This window comes from Plecotus auritus (genome assembly GCF_963455305.1).
Source record: "Plecotus auritus genome assembly, chromosome: 3".
Lineage (NCBI taxonomy): Eukaryota > Metazoa > Chordata > Mammalia > Chiroptera > Vespertilionidae > Plecotus > Plecotus auritus.
The window spans coordinates 174173683-174196231 of record NC_137772.1 but is presented as its reverse complement, the minus strand read 5'-3'; the positions used below and the strand labels follow the sequence as shown (position 1 = coordinate 174196231).

The window sequence follows — 22549 nt, the reverse complement described above, 5'->3', positions numbered from 1 at the left end:
AGACGTGTGGGTTCATTGTAACAATGTTTACTATAGTTGAAAAAAGTAGAAATAACACGTATCAAAATGTGCTTCATCCATATAAGGAAATAATTTACAGTCGTTAAGAATGATGAGCTTAGCTATGGGGACCAGAGGCAGGGTGTGGCTCCTGGAAGTCAGTAATGGGGACCAGATGGAAGGTTCCAGGGTGCCCCAGGCTGGAAGCTGGGCCTCTGGCCCTCGGGGGATGGATACTGCAGAAGAGACTGAAGTCTTGGAAGAAGAGAGATTGGTGCTGTCCACCTCTTCCACCCCTGAAGCAGAATTTGATGCTGTGGTTGGATCTATCATGGATGCCAAGTTCCAAGTCCTACAAAGAAATTTCATGGACAAGGACTACCAGGAGTTTGAAGACACAAAAGAGAATAAACTCACCTACACGCCAATTGCTAATGACTACCTTTCTTTGGAAGAAAAATATATTGAGGAACAGCTGCTGAAGAGGATTCCTGGATTCAACATGGCAGCCTTCACAACAACTTTAAGCACCGAAAGTTGAAGTGGCTGATGACATATTTGACATGCTCACATTTATGGACTTTCTGGCATTTAAAGAGATGTTTCTGGACTATGGAGCAGAAAAAGAAGGCTGGGGACTTAAGCAGTGGTTTAGTGGTGATTTCTTTGTGCAAATCATCTTCTGAACCGGCTTCCCAGAACTGTCTGCCACACTAGTTCCCGCCCCCAGGCTATGGGAACCTTCTGGACATAATGAACTCAGTAGTCTGGGAGAGGCTCCTGCTCTTGATGACAGGAGAGTGTGTCTTGGAAAGACTGCAGCTCTACATTAATGTTAGGTACTGTGGGTCAACAAGATAATGATCTGACCCTCCCAGGACTTCTGCTTTTCCTGAATCACCTCTTGTATTCAGTTACCCCTAGTACTTCTGCCAAAGTAGACACCTCTCTCAGGTGCTTTTGCAAGTCAGACTGCCTGGGGCAAGACTATGTGCAGCATTCCACCTGGAAGGACCTTCCCCAGCACACAGGTTCCTGTGTCAGCAAAGTGGAATAGCGCCATGAGAAGCCCTGCCTGCTCCAAACACCACAAGCAGGCTCTGCCTGAATCGTCCATGTGCTCCCAGCACTTGAGTAAGAGTTCAGTGCTTCAAACCCAGTGGGTCACCTGTGTGCAGTTTTTTACTATTTGGGAGTGCCTACCTTGGGTGTTAAGCAGCTGCCCCTGTCTTCAGATTTCTGAAACTCTTATATTCTGCTTACCATTTGGGAAAATTAGAACTAGTCTTGTCTATGGGAATAAACTGAAAAACAAAAAGATGTCCTTTACCCAAAAGCTGCATGTGAAAATCAACTCCTGGTCTTGAGTTTGCAGTTTTTTATATTTGTCTTCTAGCCCTGGTGTAGTCCCACTGTTTTGAGAGAAGCCTTTTCTTTTTAAGTATCATTTTTTGAAAAAAGAAATTTTATAGTTGACTATTTAGGCTAATCTAGTAGATTTAGTCTTAAGATTTCTATGATTACCCATTTAAAGATCCAAGTATTAAATAGTGGCACTTTTTAGTTGTTACTGCTATGAAGGCAAAAATACTTTCTTCATTGGTGTTACTATGTTGCTGGACACTGATAAATATACACAATATGCTGGAAATAGACTAAATATATCCTTTTTATAGCATATGAAGTGTATTTGTGCTGGTTTGTTTAAAATCCTTTCTGTATAAATCAGTTGGTTGGTTGTGGTTGGGGTGAGTGTGAGTTTGATATAAATGTAACTCTACAAGCTCTGCACTTCCAACTCTGTTCATCTTCCTGTCAAAATGGTGTTCCATTTGTCTAACTCAGCCTGAGTACAAGTGGGTAGAGAAGAGCTATAATGGTCCTCTGTCCAGCTTCAGTTTAATAAAATGTTTGGTACAACATTTCAGATCAGAAAACATGTATATCACACCTCTAGAAAGAAGGGGAAGAAATAGTAGTTTAATTCCCAAGGTGTGTCTTTGATTTTTTTAGTAATAATAGGAATCTGTACTGAAAAGGAAAATGATTATTTCCATCTCTATTTGATGTTATAGAAAGATATTATTTGATAAATTTCTTCCCAGCTAGACTAAACTCTATGAGGGCAGACACTTTGTATCTTCTCTACTCTATTTCTGAGCCTGACAATGGTCTAGAAAATAGTAGGCACTCAATCTAGTTGTTGAATGAATAAATGGATAAATCCCACAAAAGATCAAGTGAAAAAATCAATTTACAAAGCAGTATGTAAGACCCTACTCTGTGAAATACAGTAAATCTACGAGAGAGAGAGAGAGAGAGAGAGAGAGAGAGAGAGAGAGAGAGAGAGTGTTTGCAGGAAAAAAATGTCACTGGGTGGTTAAATTATAGATGATCTTCAACTTTGCTAAATGTTATGCAGTTTTGTTGTAGTATGTGTTGTTTTATAATCTAAGGGAAGAGATTTAGAGGGAGAGGGAGAAGTGAAGGACAAAGAATAAAAGATAAAGGATGGAGAATAAAGAAGCAGTGACCACTGGGAGATGGACTATTTAATTCTAAAGACATAACTGGTAGGATATCAAGTATCAATTTGGGGAGGTTCCTGTTACCCCTCTGACTGTTTCACAAAGATAGATGTTAGGATGGAAAAAAGGCCTTTCTTTTCTTTGCTGTAGCCTTGCACAATTTATGAGAAGTAAACTCCAAGATTGTTAGCTCCTCTGATACACACAGTCCCTCTGTTCAAACTGTGGAACAAGATAAGCCACTTTCAAGGCTACATTCTTGCATACCCTTTATTCCTGCTGGTTTACACCCCAGGGATAATTAGTAGAAAGTTCCCTTCCCCCTCCTCTTTCAACCAGCCTCTTTTGAACGCTTTTGCTCTAAGAATGTCTTCCAGGCTTTAGAAAAATACTGATTAGACAACTCCCCAGGACATCTGCCCAGATTGTCTCCTGAAGAACTAACAAAGACAACCCCCCTGAGGTCTGCTTAATTTCACCTAGGGTTTGTAAATCATGGTAGATTATGCATCACCTCCCCGTCCCTTCCTTGTCCAAGGCTTTCAAAGCAGGGGTGGGAGGGCAGCTTTTGCTCCTTGCCCTTGTATTGATTAGCAATGCACCAGCCCTTTCCCTTGTGGGAAAGTAAACTCTCTCTCACTGTATCTACCTCTTCTCTTAGTTGTGAATTCTTTTACAGCCCAAGTCACCAGCCCAAAAACCCTAATAGTAAGTACCTATTCTATATACTCTGGCTGCCTTCAAAGGCAAATAACTTCCCCGGCTGTCTTCAAATGGAAAATGGATTTGAGGGATTCCTCAAGGCTCAGGATTGCCAGCCTCCCATAGACTTAGAAATATTCCTCCCTAGCCCCTAGTCTGGCTTAGACATGATGCCCTCATCCTGGAAGCTTCCCTGATCCACTGACACATAATTTACTCCCAGCCTTTGTCAAGAATATGGACCATGATGCTAGTCCTGGAATTCTCCTGCAATCTGGTCTGTACCTCTACCTGTAACCTGGCCTTCCTCCATGTTGCCCAGGCTCTCTCTTTTTCCCAGTCCTGCTCTGGGCTTCCTTTTCAACATGGAGCATCTGGGGTATTTTCCTAGGGATTGGTAGCTTTTATTATCTTACCTAAGTACCTCCTACGCCCACAGCCAATCAGGGTGAGTATGCAAATTAACCCAACAAAGATGGAGGTTAATTTGCATATGTAGGCGCCCAGCAGCCTGGGCCCCGGGAACTTTCTCAGCACCAGGTCACTCTGAGGTAGGCCCCCCATGGGGCCTGAGCAACTTGGGAAGGGCCTGAGCCAGGGGGCTCCTGGGTAGAGGCCCAGCCAGCAATTGGAGGGAGCTGGGGGGCCCCTGCCCAGGCCCCGAGGGTATAGGCCTGGCAGGGGTGGAGCTGGAGATCGGAGGGAGCTGGGGGTCCCCTGTCCAGGCTAGGGTAATTGGAGAGAGCTGGAGGTCCCCTGTCCAGGCCCCAAGCCCTGGCCAGAGGCTTGGGGCCTGAGCAGGGGTGGAGCCAGAGATTGGAGGCCATCGGTGTGAATTACAGAGGAAATGCCTTTTTCTGACTGCTCATTGGCTAAGCTCCCTGTTTTCCACGGGTAATATTCTTAGTAACTTGGGTATAAGAATCTAAAAACGTGATCTAGTGTTTTTCCACCTCACTACTGGAGAAATAAAGGAAGGTCTGCTGCTGAAGGGCTAAGAAATGTCATATCCTGCCCTAGCCAGTTTGGCTCAGTGGATAATGCCTAGGCTTGCCGGCCGCAGGGTCCGGTTGATTCTGATCAAGGGCATGTACCTAGGTTACAGGCTCCTCCCTGGCTGGGGCCCAGGTCAGGGCTCATGCAGGAGGCAACCAATCAAAGTGTTCCTCTCAGGACCCAAATAAACAAAATCAGAAATGAAAGAGGAGAAATAACAACAGACCCCACAGAAATACAAAGGATTATTAAAAAAAACTATGAACAACTCTATTCTAACAAACTAGACAACCAGGAGGAAATAGACACATTCCTAGAAAAATACAACCTTCCAAAACTTACTCAGGAAGATACTAAAAATCTCAATAGGCTGATAACTATGGAAGAAACTGAAGCAGTCATCAAAAAGCTTCCAGCAAACAAAAGCCCAAGACCAGATTGCTTCACAGGGGAGTTTTACCAAACATTCAAGGAAGAACTAAAACCTATCCTCCTCAGACTATTCCAGAAAATTCAAGAGGAAGGAACACTTCCAAGCTCCTTCTATGAAGCCAGCATCACCCTAATACCAAACCCAGATAAAGATAACACAATGAATGAGAATTACAGACCAATATCCCTCATGAACATAGATGCCAAAATCCTCAACAAAATTCTAGCAAATCGGATCCAGCAGTACATCAGAAAGAGCATATGCCATGACCAAGTAGGATTTATCCTGGGGATGCAAGGATGGTACAATATTTGCAAATCAATAGACGTGATACATCACATAAACAAATTGAGAGATAAAAATCACATAGTCATATCAATTGATGTAGAAAAAGCATTTGACAAAATCCAACACCCTTTCTTGATAAAAACTCTCAGCAAGGTGGGGATAGAAGGATCATACCTCAACATAATAAAAGCCATATATGACAAACCCACAGCCAACATCATACTCAATGGGCAAAAACTAAAACCATTTCTCCTAAGAACAGGAACAAGACAGGAATGCCCACTCTCACTACTCCTGTTCAACATAGTGCTGGAAGTACTAACCATTGCAATCAGACAAGAAGAAGAAATAAAAGGCATCCAAATTGGAAAAGAAGAAGTAAAACTGTCCTTATTTGCAGATGACATGATACTGTACATAAAAAACCCTAAAGACTCCATCAAAAAATTATTAGACTTAATAAATGATAGCAGGATACAAAATTAATGCCAAGAAATCTATGGCATTTCTATACACCAATGATGAACTTACAGAAAGAGAGACTAAAAAAGCAATCCCATTTACCATCGCACCAAAAAAATTAAGATACCTAAGAATAAACTTAACTAAGAGGTAAAAGACCTATACACGGAAAACTACACAACACTGAAAAAAGAGATAGAGGAAGACATAAACAGATGGAAGAACATACCATGTTCATGGATTGGTAGAATCAACATCATCAAAATGTCCATACTACCCAAAGCAATCTATAAATTCAATGCACCTCCCATTAAAATACCAATGGCATATTTCACAGACCTAGCATGAACTTTCCAAAAATTCATCTAGAATAAAAAAAGACCCCAAATAGCTATAGCAATCCTGAGAAAGAAGAACAAAGTAGGTGAAATCTCAATACCAGATATCAAGCTGTATTACAAAGCCACTGTTCTCAAAACTGCCTGGTACTGGCACAAGAACAGCCATATAGATCAATGGAATAGAATAGAGAACCCAGAAATAGACCCAAATCACTATGCTCAATTAATATTTGACAAAGGAGGCATGAACATACAATGGAGTCAAGACAGTCTCTTCAATAAGTGGTATTGGGAAAATTGGACAGGTACATGCAAAAAAATGAAACTAGATCACCAACTTACACCATACACAAAAATAAACTCAAAATGGATCAAGGACTTAAACATATGACGGGAAACCATAAAAATACTAGAGGAATCCATAGGCAGAAAAATCTCTGACATATACCAAATCTATTTCTTCACTGATACTGCTCCTAGGGCAATGGAAACTAAAGAGAAAATAAACAAATGGGACTACATCAAAATAAAAAGCTTTTGCACAGCAAAGGAAACCATCAATAAAACAACAAGAAAGCCCACTGCATGGGAGAACATATTTGCCAATGATATCAACGATAAGGGTTTAATCTCCAACATTTACAGGGAATTCATGCAGCTTAACAAAAAGAAGATAAACAACCCAATCAAAAAATGGACAACTGATCTAAATAGACACTTTTCAAAAGAAGACAGAAGGAAGGCCAAGAGACATGTGAAAACCTGCTCAAAGTCACTAATCATCAGAGAGATGCAAATCAAGACAACAATGCGGTACCATCTCACACCTGTCAGAATGGCTATTATCAACAAGTCAACAAATGACAAGTGTTGGTGAGGATGCGGAGAAAAAGGAACCCTCATGCACTGTTGGTGGGAATGCAGACTGGTGCAGCCACTGTGGAGAACAGTATGGAGTTTCCTCAAAAAACTAAAAATGGAACTTCCATTTGACCCAGTGATCCCACTTCTAGGAATATATCCCAAGAAACTAGAAACACGAATCAGAAAGGATATACGCACCCCTATGTTCATAGCAACACAATTCACCATAGCTAAGATTTGGAAACAGCCTAAGTGCCCATCAGCAGGTGAGTGGGTAAAAAAAACTGTGGTACATCTATACAATGGAATACTATGCTGCCATAAAAAGGAAGGAGTTCTTACCATTTGCAACAACATGGATGGAGATGGAGAGCATTATGCTAAGTGAAGTAAGCCAGGCAGAGAAAGATAAATATTACATGATCTCACTCATTTGTGGAATATAATGAACAACATAAACTAATGAACAAAAATAGATCCAGAGAAAGAGAAACATCAATCAGAAAGTCAAACCTCAGGGAAGGTAGGGGACAGTGGGGGTAAGGGGGAGAGATCAACCAAAGGACTTATATGCATGCATATAAGCCTAATCAATGGACACAGACAACAGGGGGGTGGGGGCATGAATGAGAGGTGGGGGGTAATGGGGGAATAAGGACACATATGTAATACCTTAATCAATAAAGAAATTTTTTTTAAAAAGTGGATCCAATAAATAAATAAATAAATAAATATGTGGAAGAAAAAAAAAGTGTTCCTCTCACTTTGATGTTTCTCTCTGTCTTTCCCTTTCTCTTCCACATTCTCTAAAAATCAATGGAAACATATCCTCAGGTGAGGATTAAAAAAAATAAAGAAATGCCATATCCTATGAAAGACACATCTTGAAAATGCCTAAAGAAAGTTGTCATTTTTTCATGGTGAAGGGACTGGAGTCCATGTTGATGAAAACACCTTGGTGGTTGTGGTGACTGGCAGTGGCTGCAGCAGCCGGGTGATGGGGCTGGTGCCTTCCCCTGATCAGCCCGGTTGCCTCAGTAGGACATCCCCTGAGGGCTCCCAGTATGTGAGAGGGGGCAGGCTGGGCTGAGGGACACCCCCCCACCCCCAATGCACAAATTTCGTGCACCGGGCCCCTAGTAACATCTATAAAAAGCCAGTTAGGGCAACAATCCAGAACAGCCTGACCTACTCCCAAAGTACCCAGAGCTTGCCAAGTATAAATGGGGAGAGGGCTACCTCCTGTCTGTAAGCCTTGAAAAGATGGGCAAGCATTTATTGAACTCTCAAGACTAGGAATTTTAAAATGGCTTCTTCTCCAAGTCTTAAGACCAGGGCTGCTATACTTTGGAGATCAGATTGGATGAGTTTAGGAAATTAGATAAGGTACCAGAACAAAAGGCGAGGTCCTGGCACTCTCCTTGGACCATCAGACAAATACAGATGCCCTGTTGTTAGTCCAGCTCTGATATGACTTCTGGGGAGGGTGAGGTGATGCATAATCTACCATGACTTACAAACCCTCAGCAGCTGTCCCATTACCCCAGGGTTTCAGCTTTCTGAGAAGAGCTGGGAAATGCCAGGGAAAGGTTAGGCATGCATGCATTTTCCCCATTCCTAATTTTACATCTATCTGGAATTGTAATAGGCAGTTAGACATATATGAGTAGAGTAGGAACAATAGGCCAGGAACAGAGGGTCACCAGGTTGTAGAGCTCTGGGTGCCTAGTGATGGGCAAAACTATAAGCCCTTGAATGACCACTCCCTTAAGCATTAACTCTGGGAAGGTGACATCTAGGCTTCAGATGTGTTTCATCTCCAGGCCCAGAGAAGCAGCAAAATCAGATGGTGTGATGCCATGGCTGACATCAAGACTAGCTGCATTGACTAATGACCCCTGGTGCTGACCAATCAGTGGAGACCACAAAGGGGCACACTTGAAAGTTGATGAATGGTCTATTGATATTCTCCCCTAAGGCCTCCAGATAAAAGACCTCAAGATGGAGGACCCTGCACAACTCTCTGTGGAGTATGTCCACACTTCCCCACACACACACACCTTCTTTCCCCAGAGTGCTTTCTCTCTCTTTTCCAGAGCACACCGTGCCTTTCTTCTGGCTTTCATCTCAAGGCAAGTATCTCTCTCTCTCTTCCCTAAGCTCCAAGGGCCCTTATTTTGCCTCTGTAACTCACTTCCTGAGCCCATTTCTTCTATGGCTCACTTCTTCTACCTTTGTGGTTTCCTAATAAACTTTCTCTTATGGTTTGAGTCTTGGCTCTGAATTCTTTCCTACCCAGAACTCAAGTACTGAGATTGCTTTTTACCCACTACTGAAGTCTAACACCTGGTGCAGTGTTTCTGCCGCTAACAAAATGAGCTTTACTAGGATAGCACTCCTACTGTCTCTTCCCTGATGAATGAGTTTGGAAGGAAGAACTGGGCATGCACTGCTCTGCCCCTCCATCTCTTAGGGTCTGGCTGTCCACAGCAAGTTTATGTTCTGCTATTTTGTCTATCATGAGGGGTCTGAGCCCATAGGGAAGATCATGATGGCTTTATGCTGCCTCTGTCCAGGGGGAAATCTGGCCTAATCCTGAGGTCTTGTGATAGGAAATGGATTTCACCGAAGTATAAGCCACATTCTCCCATACCTGCTTTGTTGATAATAAAGGCAGTATTGGCTCTCCATTTGCGCATTCCTTTGTCTTTTTTAATTGGCTTAGAACCTGGTCAGGGAAAGAGTGTGTTATATATTGACCCCTTCAGATCCCAGGAGCTGTATTTGCAGAAAATTTGCTCTGTGTCTGGCTGGCATAGGAGTGAAGCAAAGGAGCCAAAGTCCCAGTGGAATCTATTCCCTTAATGATCTGCAAAACCTTCTTCTTCCAAGGCTGGATCACAGGGGCCTTCCCAGAGACAGAAGGATGGATGAGAAGATCTCTTTGGTAGTGGGGAGGGGGTGTCCCCACTTACACAATGTAAGTACTCTTGGGCAGACCTATCACAAGAAGCCCAACCAAATGGGTAAAGGAGAAGCCAAGACAAGTCAGTGTCCTTTTTACCCACTACTGAACTTCTGGAGGACCACCATCCACATCTGATTTCCCTCCACTCTTGTTTATTGTGTGACTCCTTGAATGAAAGTCAAGCACCAAAATGTGAAATACAATGCAGTTTATTCAGAAAAGAAAATGTGACATAATCATCACCAGAGGACCCACAGCTAAAGGATTAAGGAGACAGAGGTAAGTCAAGATATGATGCCCAGATGTGAGGAAGGCACCCTGTGAACCAACAGTCCAGGAATTTTGACCATCCACCCTCTAGCACTGGCCCTCCTCAGACAAGGCTGAAACATGCCAGGTTCAGACCATTAACCCCCAGGGAGAAAGGGAGATGGGCCAGAGTGGAAACAGGCCAGGCTGGGAAGGTCCACACTGGTTTTAGCTCAAGTGTTGCTGTCCAAGTCAGGGACCATCACAAGGTCACATCTAGGGACATCAACATCCCAGACTAGCATCTGGCCTTCCCTGGCCTGGGAGATGTCTTCAGGATGGAGGAGCCAGAAAGAAGTTCAGCCCCTTCTCCAGGGAATTTGGGGAAAAGCAAGGTTGAGGTTGGCATCTGTTGATGCTAACCAGAGAGTGGGAGTGCTGTTGCAGGCTGGAGGGAAGCAGGTGTGCATGGAGATTTGGCCCTGGAGGATCACTTGGAGCTCTGCTGGCTAGGGCTGGGCGTCTGAGAGAAGCGGATATTGGTGCTGCCTCCACTGCCAGACTTGTAGCCACTGCCTCCAGTGGTCTGGATGCCACCAGAGCTGGAGCCAATTCCGCCCTGGCTCACAGAGCTGCTGCCTCCACTGCTGAGCCTGCTCCCAGCGCTGCCGCTCTGGTAACCTCCAGTGCTGGTGCCACTGCCACTCTGGTAGCCTCTGGTGCTGGTGCCACTCTGGTAGCTTCCGGTGCTGGTGCCACTGCCACTCTGGTAGCTCCCAGTGCCACCGCTCTGGAACCCTCCGGTGCTGCCGCCGCTAAGACCACCATAGCCACTGCTGTTTCCACCGCTTACTCCTCTGTGGCCACCACTGCTGCCTCTGCTGCTGCTGTTGCCTCTGTAGCCACCGCTGCTGCCGCCACTAACCCCTCCAAAGCCTCCACGGCTTCCACCAGAGCTGCCGCTTGTGCTGGTGACATTGCTGACCACCGCTATAGGAGGACAGGCACTCGATTCAGGCTAATGGGCTAGGCATATATCCCAGCTCCACCCTATTGGCTGTGTGACTTAGAGAAAGATACCCAACTTCTCTGAGGCCTCAGTTAGTTTGAGAGACAGAGAGAGAGAGAGAGAGAGAGAGAGAGAGAGGAGAGAGAGAGAGAGAGAGAGAGAGAAAGAGAGAAAGGAAGGAAGGAAGGAAGGAAGGAAGGAAGGAAGGAAGGAAGGAAGGAAGGAAGGAAGGAAGGGAGGGAGGGAGGAAGGGAAGGAGGGAGGGAGGGAGGGAGGGAGGAAGAAAGAAAGAAAGAAAGAAAGAAAGAAAGAAAGAAAGAAAGAAAGAAAGAAAGAAAGAAAGAAAGGGAGGGAGGGAGGGAGGGAGGGAGGGAGGGAGGGAGGGAGGAAGGAAGAAAGAAAGAAAGAAAGAAAGAAAGAAAGAAAGAAAGAAAGAAAGAAAGAAAGAAAGAAAGAAAGAAAGAAAGAAAGGAAGGAAGGAAGGAAGGAAGGAAGGAAGAAAGAAAGAAAGAAAGAAAGAAAGAAAGAAAGAAAGAAAGAAAGAAAGAAAGAAAGAAAGAAAGAAAGAAAGAGAGAGAAAGGCTGGCCCTTTAGTGCCCTTTTCCAAAAACAAGAGCCAGCAGTATCCACAGAAATTTCTGGTTCTCCAACCTGGGGAACTCCCCAAGACCTCAAGGGTGTGCCGGGTTACACTAAGTTAAGTGTGTGTGGCCATGGCCTGAGACCCAAGGTATCATTTGGTGGCCTGGCCTCCTTTCATGGGTCAGGTTCTCCTGCCTGAAGGTCAGGGAGGATGTTTCTAATTCCTCTTTTTACAACCCAGGAGAAGGTTTTTGAAGGGCTACTTACAAATGCTCACAGCACTCTGACACTCTCCAGACATCCTTTAAAAAGGAGAGAAGGAGAGGTGGATTATTTCTGCAATGAGCCATTAGCCACACTGCTGAGGGTTCATAACTTTGGGAGCCATATTCTCCCATTTGCCCAACTAGGGGTCAAGTTCACAGGGGTAGAAAGGCTATTCCAAGCTTGTTTCTATGACCAGATCTCCCCAGGAAATGGGGCTGCTTTAAGGGTTGAGATGTCCAGAAACTCCACCAGCTACCCTCCAGATCACAACTTCTTTCCCTTAGTTCCCAAGATTATCTGTTCCAGGCAAATTCCACCTGATTAACCCATTCTCACCTCTCCTCCCCTGCTGGACCTTCTTCCCACCTTGCCCTCCTTCTCCACCCAGCCCTGGCTTTTTTATTTCTGACTTTCCTCTTCCAGGAGACCTTTCCCAATGAGCTCTCCTGGGGTGGTGCTGGTGGTGGTGATGATAATGGTTGTTCAAGGTGGGTAAAATGTGAGAGGAGCTGACACAGCACATGAATTTGAAAATACCCTGTACACACTGATCATCTCCCTGTGCCTCATTCTTGTTTGTGGAGCAGGCATGTTCACATATCTAGGTAGACATGGAATATGTCCGCACACCTTGCCAATGTGGGCCCCACTGGTGTCGACCACTCCCTCCTCATTGCACAGCTCCCAGTACACAGAGCTGCATCTTCACTCACACTCCTCTCCATAGGGACTTATAAGAAATCCTTATGTTTTCTTCTCACACTTGCATTTTGCTTTTCTCCATCAGATTGGGAGCTTCCCAGAGACAAAGGCTATGAACATGGACTGCCTAGAGCATCTAGTCAGCAGAAAGATCTCTCAATTCTTAACACACTTTTGGCATTTGATATCTACTCACTAAGCCCTAACCTGCTGCTTGATATTGAGTTAGTTTTCCAGAGTATGTATGTATCAGCCACCTCCTTATATGGACTCAGGCTCAGGAGTTGGTGGTTGCAGAACTGTCTATACTGAGCTGTCCATATGTTAACCATTAGCCACATGAAAATATTTAAAGTTATTAAAATTAAATCAGATGTAAAAATCAGTTCCTCAGTTGGACTAGCCACATTTCAAGTGCTCAAATGGCGAGTGGCTATTGTATTGGACAGCACAGATAGAAAGCATTTTGATCATCTCAGAAAGTCCCACCAGACAGCCACTATAACTTTTTTATAGTCTCAAAGCACTTTTTCTTACACATTGCACATAGTAAGGATCAACAAAGGATGTAATACAATATTGATGTCCATGGTAAGTTGAAGAGTTGGATGATGTTGATTAACAAAAAAATAATGGTGCTTGAATGCTAAATGCTGTCATTCAGGAGATTCCTTACCCTTTGTCGGGGTTGTCCTCTCCTTATCATCTTGCCTTCTTTCTTCATTATCAAACATCACTCTAAAATTATATCTGGAGAATGCTGACCCCACCACCCCTTACCTGCACTCCTCGCCCTCCAGCAACTTGCGGTAGGTGGCAATCTCCACATCCAGGGCCAGCTTGACATTCATCAACTCCTGGTACTCACGCAGCAGACGGGCCATGTCATCCTTGGCTTTCTGTAGGGCAGCCTTTAAGCCTTCAAGCTTAGCACTGGCATCTTTGAGGGCCATTTCCCCACGCTGCTCAGCTTCAGCAATGGCTGCCTGAAGGTTGGCATGCTGAGGCAGAGGAAAGTAGATCAATTAGCATAGTGACCAGGAAACAAACACCTGAACTTTCCTGAGAGGAGGTCTCTTCGCCATCGAGCATCCCTTTGTTCCCTTCCTTAGAGATTCAATGGAGCATGCTCAGAAAACAGAAGTCAGTTTTGCAAGTGGTTCATTCATCTCTGGCCCATTGAAATTGACTCATGTCTCATCAAGAAAAGGAACACTGATTTGTTGGCAAAGGTTGTAGTGGTCTGGTGGGTGGTTCTTTTGGTAAGACTGTTTAAAAACTCCCTTGTCTAATCATTTCATTTCAGTGATACAAATTAGCCATCAAGGTTATGTGACAAATAGTCATGGAGAGCAGATCCTACTGAGAGCTGAGTGTTTAAGGCCACCCCTACAGTTGCAAGATTTGAAAAACCAGAATGGGCAACCATCTCTTCTTAGGGACCATCAGGAAGCCCAGCCTTTAGGAGGAACATCTGGAGAAACAGAATGTCCCAGAGATGGTGCTAGTCCACATGTGACACCATGAAAGGACAGAGAAAGCATGTGGAAGAGGCACAACTGTTGATTCTCCTTCTCCCCAGAGCCCAGAAGATCTCCAGGATTTCCAGTAATCCCAGACCAACCTGTTTCTTGACATTTTCAATCTCAGCCCGCAGCCTCTGGATCATTCTGTTGAGCTCCATGATCTCACTCTTGGTGCTCTTCAGATCATCCCCGTGTCTGCCGGCAGTGGTCTGCAGCTCCCCAAGCTGACAGAGGAGAAACCAACCAACATGTTTTTGCAAAGTGTGGGAGCATTCTTGATGAAGGTCAACAGAACCTAAAACTAGAGTGTGGAAATAGGGGGAGGGCTCCCACCTTGGTCTGGTACAGGGCCTCAGCCTCGGCCTTGCTCCTCTGGGCAATCTCCTCATACTGGGCCTTGACCTCAGCGATGATGCTGTCCAGGTCCAGGCAGCGGTTGTTGTCCATGGACAGGACCACAGACGTATCACTCACATGACTCTGCATCTGTGACAGCTCCTGTGGAGAACATGATGGTCATCTTCACTATCCCCTGACCCCAGGGGATGTTGGGAATGAAAAAGTTCAAGAATTTTTATCAGCAGGGATATCCCAACAATGGGGCCAGGAGTGGGACAGTTAGAATAATAAGCTTGCATTTTAGGCCTAGTTATAGATGAAAGGATGCCAGACAACAATGATAAAGGAAAAGGAAACACACAAATATAATTAGGTCAGCCTGAAAGTATCAATCAGCAGAATTCTGTGTGGGTTTCTATGGGACTGCAATAGGGAAGAGTGTTCTGAAGGACCTAGCTGTGATACTCGTGTAGGAGTCAGAGAAAAGATGTAGAGCAAAATGGGAAACTAAAGCTGACAGAGAGGAACCTTGGCCCTTTGGGCCAGGTCTATGGAGGCTGGGGAGCTAAGTTAGCATTTCCTGGGTAGGGCGGAGCTGAGTTCTGAGCCCTGACACTGCTTTTGTGTGTGTTCTGCAACTTGGTTGTCCCCTAAAGTTACACTTGAGAAGCATGTTTGGGAAGATGCAGGCAGGAAGGCTGTGGAGTTTGGCAAACCAAGGAATCACCATCTCATAGAGGGTCCTCAAGAAGTTGAGCTCATCTGTCAGGCTGTCGACCTTGGCCTGCAGCTCCACCTTGTTCATGTAGGCCCCATCCACATCCTGGGGCAGAGGGAAGGGTGGTCAGAAAGCAAAAGAAGACCTCCGCTCCCCTACCACACATAGTTCTCTTCTAAGTCTTCATCTCTCCCCTTTGTCCCTCACCCACCCCTCCTCCTAATTGTGAATTCTCACCTTCCCTCTTTAAAAAAAAAAAAAGAAAAGGTAGTATTCTTCCTTTAAAATTGCTTTGACCAGTCAAACCCCAATGCTGTAACAAACTATAAACCACATCAGCCAGGCATGGGATAAAGGTAGAAAAAGCACATTTATCTAATATTTGACTTAGGTAATATAGCACTAAAAACCACCCTTCTGAATTGAAATAAAGGTATTCTTCTCACTATTCCATCTGTATGATAACTGATTTAAACAAGCCACAAGTATTTATGGATTGTTACTTTTAATAACATCCGAGTACATTTGTGGACTGAAAACCTTGATTAATTCTATCCAAAAAATGTTCATTATTGGTTGGCATTACTAATCAGCTCATTTCCAAAAATGTAAGGAAATATGTAAGCCCCACACATGGCATAGGGTAGCCATGCCCAGAGCTGGCTCTGCTCTCCCCATGGTGGCAGTGCCCAGAAAGGGCGCCTCGACCTGCCTGTCCCAACTCACTTACCTTCTTGAGTCCCACAAACTCATTCTCGGCTGCAGTGCGTTTATTGATCTCATCTTCATACCTGGAACAGAAAGAAGCAACACTTAGACAGTGACATTTCAGAAGTTAAAAAATAAAAAAGACGAAGATCTCTAGCATTCATGTGGAACCTCCTCACTCAGAGACAAGACCAGCTATATGGGGCACTGGGCTCACACTCGGTTTAATGCTCTGCTGGCACCATCTTTAAATTCTTAATAATATTTTAACAAGGGCCCTGCATTTTCATTTTGTACTGAACCCCCACATTTATATAGCCAATTTGGTCTAGAGGCCTCTCAGAGCTCTGGCCTCTGCCTCGCCCTCCTCCAAGTCTGGGTGACAGGCTGAGGTGTGGGCAGGTGGGGTGGAGGGAGATTTCAAGGAGCCAGCAGTTACTTGTGGCTCTGACAGGCATCACAAAAAGCACAGTGCGCATGTGAGGCCTAGAGAGGTATTTGCTTAGAGCTGGTGTTTCTGTTTCCCTTTTTTTTTTTTTTCTTTTTTTTTTTATATATTTTATTGATTTTTTACAGAGAGGAAGAGAGAGGGATAGAAAGTTAGAAACATCGATGAGAGAGAGACATCGATCAGCTGCCTCCTGCACGCCCCCTACTGGGGATGTGCCCGCAACCCAGGTACATGCCCTTGACCGGAATCAAACCTGGGACCCTTTAGTCCACAGGCCGACGCTCTATCTACTGAGCCAAACCAGTTAGGGCTGTTTCCCTTTTCATTAATTAGAGTTGCTTCTTATAGGAATTAGGGATAACAATGAACTCGTGTCTTCTGAATGCATCAAAGTTACCAGCTTTTTGCCTGTTAAAAATCTCCTGCCGAGAGTTTGGATTTCATGAAGATTAAAGACTGGAATGATTCCAGGAGGAAAGAGGTTTCTGGGTGATGAGAATATGAGTTGCCACTGGACACCCAGAGCCCAGCATGCAGCCTGCCACAGATGGGTACCCACCAGGTCTGTGCAGTTGAATTGGACTGGGGCTTCCCCTGAGCAGGTGTGCCCACCCCCATGGGTCCTGACCCCCAAGGATGTCTGTGAGAGGCCCTGTTTACCTGCAGAGATTGGGGGTTGGACTGTACACACTGAAAGTGCCTTCCACAGCAAGCCTGGACTGTCTGCCCAGAATCCCTGGGACCTGTGGGGCACTCAGACTTCTGGGACCTGCCCATACCCACTGATTCTGGATGTCTAGGACCAGAGCACAGGAATGTGCATTTTTACAAACTTCCAAGGGGATTCCTATGTACAGTTAAGTGTGTAGGGCTCTCTATCCTTCAGAGCTTCAAACTCTGGGAGGCTCTCCTGCCTATCTGGGCTGGTATAGGAGGGGGCCTGCCTTGAAACTGAAAAACATGTCATAATTAGCCTCCTAGAAGACTCAGTCCCCATCCTCTCACCCCCTTCTGCTTGGTCATGCTTCCCTCAATAAACCATCCAAGGTGTTGACTGAAGGTTCAGTCGGGAACAGTTAAACTCCCAAAGTGGGGCCAGGCCTCCCTGCTAATCCCCCAGAAGAGGAAAGTGCCCAGTTGGGGCCCTCACTTCTTTTTGAAGTCTTCCACCAGGAACTGCATGTTCTTCAGCTCTCCTTCCAGGTTCCCCCTCTCCCCCAAAGCCAAGTCAAGCTGCCTGCGCAGGAAGCTGATGTAGGATTCGAAGAAAGGCTCCAGGTTGTTGGGGCCCGAGCCGGAACCCGTGGTCTGCTGCTGGAGCAGATTCCATTTGGTTTCCAGGACCTTGTTCTGCTGTTCCAGGAACCGCACCTGCATCCCGAAGGGTAGAAATATGGAGCATGGATCCAGTTTTTTTAACTGCAATAGCTTCTGGGTTTTTGTTGTTGTTTTGTTTATTGGGTTTTTTGTTTTGTTTTTGTTTTTTTGGAATCTGGGAAGGATGAAAATTTAGAAAAGGGAGAGCTAGAATATTAAGTGCTTACTCTATACCTATTTTCACATATCTCCTCTCATTTCATCCTCACAACTACCTATAAAGGAGATGTTATTATCCCCATTTTGTAGATAAGGAACTTGAGGCTCAAAGAGCTTAATTAGATTGCCCAAAGTGATGTGGCTACTAATAGACAAAACTAAGAGTCAAACCAAGCACTTCTCTAGTCTATTGAAATCCTTCAGAATACAACTAAAGGAGGACAGCATAAATAAAGTTATTTATTATTGAAAACTTATTCACCTCTATACAGGCAGAGAAAACAGTCAATGAGGTCTAACTTTTCTCAGGTTGTTTTGGATTTTCTTTAGACTTACAGGTAATCTAGGTTTAACTTCCAATCCCAGGTTCACCCTCCAGACCAAGCACACCCTCCCCTGTCCCAGCATGGACCTCTCAATTTAATAGCAGCTAAAGCACAGCACCATTGAGAAGGTAAGTCATTTGCCAATACTATCTTTGAGAGAAAGTCCCAAGATTTCTACTAGTGCAAGCTTAATTACCAGCCAGTTTAGATTTTCACAATTGCTTTTTAAGAGTAATTGAAAATTAGCTATTATACTGTCATAGTTAATGCCCTATTCTTAACAAGAACTAAAAGCATATTTGGACCCTCACCTCATTTTTCCTGGTTCTAGCCCTAGAAGTAAATCAGGAGCCAGAATCCTACTGCATTTCATAGCTGGGAAAACCCAAAGAGTAAGAGAGGCAGGCTCACTGTCTTGTAGGGACCAAGGCAGAACCATGACAAGAAGCCACACCCCTGCCTTTAAGCCAGGCAGATCCCACTGCATCTTTCTATACCAACCCCCTGGGTGGCCCAAACCCTCTATGACATCCCAGGGCTTTTCCCTCACCTTGTCAATAAAGGAGGCAAACTTGTTGTTGAGGGTCTTGATCTGCTCCCGCTCCTGGGCCTTGACCTGCCCAATCTGAGGGTCGATCTCCACATTGAGGGGTTGCAGAAGGCTCTGGTTAACAGTCACTTCCTGGATTCCCCCAGGAAAGCCACCAGGACCACCAAAGCCACCAGGACCACCAAAGCCACCAGCTCCACCAAAAGCACCAGCTCCACCAAAGCCACCAGCCCCTCCAAAGCCACCAGCTCCTCCAAAGCTACCAGCTCCTCCAAAGCCACCTCCCATTCCTCTGCCACCACCAAAGCCACCTCCAAAGCCACTGCCACAGCCGCTACGCCCTCCCCCAAAGCCACCACTCCGGGAACCACCAGCCACACTGATGGAGATGCTCTTGTTGCCACCCAGGTTGTAGAGGCTGCGACTGCCAAAGCCACCTGCCCCACTCCGGAACCCACAGGCTCCTCCACTGGCTCCCCCTGAACGGGCCACACAGCTCATCCTGCTGCTGCCGCTGGAGACCACAGCAGAGCGGCCGGAGAAGCCCTGGCTCCCGCCGCTGAAGGATTTCTTGCAGACTTGTCTGTTCATGGTGAGAGCTTGGAGGTGAGCTAGCAATCACTTAGCAAGAGCAGAGAGGGATGAAGACAGAGGATGAGGACAACAGAGGAGACTGGCCTTTATATACCAAGCAGTTTGGCTTGGAAGAAGGAGAGGCCAGCAATTAGCTGAGAGTCATCTTGGGTTTGGTTTGCCTTCTAGGCAATAAGTTATTTCTAATTTCCCAACACACCTCAAAAATAATCCTCTGGACCAAAATGACTTTGCTTTCTTAGCTTAATCACCCAAACCTGCCTTGGTTGACAAAAGACTGGAGCTCTCCACCCTCCCTTCATGTGATTTCCTCAAGGGTCTTAGGGAACACAAACAGCACCTGATCCAGCAGGATGAGTTGGGTTTTGACACCAGGGAATCAAGAGCCACTGAGCTCCAAGACACAAGGGTGAGGAGGAGACAACCTCTTCCAGGTGGGCTGAGTGCCTTCCTGCAGTGCCAGAGTGCCACTTCCCAGTGACATGTCATCTGTGATCTGTGCCCATCTCTTCAGAGAAACACCCAGAGGAGGGCTTGGGGTTGGGAGAGGGGGATGAAAAGTACGCTGACACCACAGGGTGTACTCTAGCCCCACCTCAGCCAAGGGCATCTGTTTAAACCAGCCTGCCATTTGAGCTAAGAAGTGTTGCTCATGGGAAACAAAAGTGGAGATAAAATGTCTGACCGATGAGAAAAGTGAGAGCCATATATGAAGCAAGCAAGTGTGAGGCTTGGAAAGAAGGAGACATGGACAGGGAGGAGTCTCAGACCAAACCCCTCCACCACCATCCTAGATCAACAGCAGATGATTTCTGGATCAGGAAGCAAGAGAAGAGAGAGTGTGAGCATCCTTTAGTTGGCTGATGGAGTCAGCTCAAAGACCCCATTCATCTTAAGATGAGAGTGTGTGCTGTATCAGATCTGGTGGCCTTAGGATCTCCTGTCCCCTTCACCACCTGGTCTGAGTTAGATGCCCCTCCCTGTTCTCCCACCATAGCCTGTACTTTTCCCACCATGGCCCTGATTTAATGTATACTTATCTGTTCATCTGTCAGTTGTAGAGGGCTGCCTGGGAAGGCACATGGGCATTTCTTTAAATTGTTGTCAGCTGAGCCCGAGGTGACTGGCAGAGCGGCGTCTAGGTTATGCCCTCCTCAAGAAGGTGGGGGGTGTTATCAGTACTGACTTTTTACCTTTGTCCAGGTGCCTGGGAGCGGGCTTTGATATGTAAATCCAGGCAAGCACCAGGAATACTAGGGCCTACTCAAGAATGCAAATAAGCTCCTTTGATCCTAAGTTTTGGTGATACTTCCTGGTATTTGGGGGTATAAAATAAATGTGCTGCGTGGGCTCCGGGGTCCCTGCCTCTCCATCAGAGGATGGCGTCCCACCTGGCTCCCAGCTTTGTTTCTATCTTTCTATCTGGTCTCTTTCTTTCTTTTATTTCTTAATCCCCAGCTTTTCCACTCAGGAACCGGACCTGTTCCTTTTCCGTGCTGGACGCAGAAAAGAGAGAACACCTCTACAGTCAGTATCCATCTAGGCCCTGAGCTCATTGAAGGAGGGAACTGAGTCCTACTCATTCTGAACCTCCGGCTTCTCGCATAGGGTAAACATAACACAAACATGTGGTAACTGGCTGATAACCAGTGTCTAAGAATATAAATATCTAGACCCAGGTCCCACCCCAGTCTTATGGAATGAAAATCTCCAGAGAAAGGGCTTGCTTGTCTATATTTTTAACAAGCCCTCCAAGTAATCCCTATGACCAGGGAAGTTTGGACAGTCCTGGTCTAGACTATGAGTATTCCATCAGGGCCGGGAAGTGGGGGGAAGGGGGAGAAGGTGAAAGGACCCTTGGTGGTAGAGTGGGTACACTGACACATTACTGCTCTAACTTACTACAGCTCAACTGTTCCCCATCCTCATGCAATCTACTTCCACACTCAACCATGCCACACATGGCTAGAGCAAATTCTCAGGTGGTTATCTACATATAGGGACTTCATGAGGTATGACAGGAGTAGAGCAGAATGATTTTAGACTCCCCAGAAACAGGTGGTTGGTATCTTCCAGAACTCCAATCAGATCAGCAGCAAGCACTCTGTCTTTTGGGGATGGTTTCTAGACAGTCTGGGGCAGGGTCTGAAGAACCCCAAATTAAGCAATTTTAAGTACTCTCTAGCTAATTCTCAATTCTCTGCTCTGCAGTTTGTCTAGAGTCAGTTCTACCACTCACTAGCTCTTTGACCTGGACAAGTTATTTAACTTTTATGTGTCTTGGTTTCCTCAACTATAAAATGGGGATGATAATAGCATGTACTTTGTGGGGTTGTTATGAGTATTAAACAACCAAATCAATGCTCAGTATTTGGAGACATGGGGGAAGGGAATAACATGTCTGGCCTCAGCTATTCTCAAAACAATTTTGCCCCCTTGAGAAACTCATGAATGGATGGTAGGGAAAGGAAGCTGAGTGTGAGTGGAGAGTAAGAAAACCAAGCTGGGATAGTAGAGAGCAAGATCTCTGCTATGATGGATTTGGGTTGGGTGACCTTGGACTGTGATTTAGCACACAAGTCTGTTCTGACCTGACAAATCCCTTCCTACTCACTGGTTGGTGATGAGCCTCACAGGATAAATATAAGTGAAAGTCCTTTAAAATTTACAAAAAGGCACACAAAAGTAAGGTAACTGTGGTCTAACAGAAACCCTATCATCATGAATGTCAGAAGATCTGGGTTCATACCCCTTGTCTACCTCTCGCTCTGTGGTGACCTTAGACAAGAGTCTTGACTTCTTTGAGCCACTCTTTCCTTATTTGTAAAATGAGGATTCTACTCCACTTGCAGGATTGTTTTGATATTTAAATAGTGTCCAGCAGCAAATGTTTGGATTTTTTAAAAACACTACTCATCCAGACCACCCAAGAAGGGGATTCTGGGTTGGCTTCTTCTTTGAGACATTTACTCCACCCATTAATTGAGTGCCAATCTCTCTCGTTGAGATCTTTACGCATAATCTTTAAAATTCCTTTAAAAGTATATCAAATGCCCTCCCTGGGGAAAAGATTGAGCCAGCCTCACCTGAAGCCCCAGGTGAGAGCCCAAAGCAAACAAGGACAAACATTAGTGTTTCCGATGCCCCTCCCCTTCCTTGGCTGCAGTGCTGAGGCAGCGGTGGCAGCCTCCTACGTGTGGCTCATCACTGCCACCCCAGCATACGCTGGAGAAGAGGGACTGAGAGAGGCGATGGGCAGATCACAAAAGCACGGTTTGGGTTGGGTTCCCCTAATCCATGTCTCCGGAGCCTGCCAAAGCATCACCTTATTTAGCCGGTTGGGGTTGTTTTCTTAGCAGTTGACTGAAACTGCTGGAAATATACAGAGTTAGCATCCTTGGCAGCATTTT

General features: G+C 45.4%; 1 protein-coding gene and 1 pseudogene across 2 annotated transcripts; one reads left to right on the top strand and one right to left on the bottom strand.

Annotated features, from left to right (window-relative positions):
* The first annotated feature begins 262 nt into the window (after positions 1 to 262).
* LOC308243514 (ADP-ribosylation factor-like protein 2-binding protein) lies at positions 263 to 717 on the top strand (annotated as a pseudogene). Its single transcript has one exon. The product of its transcript is annotated as an ADP-ribosylation factor-like protein 2-binding protein (transcript).
* A 9604-nt stretch (positions 718 to 10321) lies between these two features.
* Positions 10322 to 19136, bottom strand: LOC308243496 (keratin, type II cytoskeletal 2 oral-like; the record flags this gene model as incomplete). The annotated part of the gene is made up of 9 exons (XM_080659038.1): positions 10322 to 10821; positions 11690 to 11724; positions 13172 to 13392; positions 14016 to 14141; positions 14251 to 14415; positions 14984 to 15079; positions 15705 to 15765; positions 17284 to 17504; positions 18546 to 19136. The coding sequence occupies 9 exons, from the start codon at positions 19134 to 19136 to the stop codon at positions 10322 to 10324; spliced, it is 2016 nt and encodes a 671-aa protein (XP_080515164.1).
* Between the last annotated feature and the right edge of the window lie 3413 nt (positions 19137 to 22549).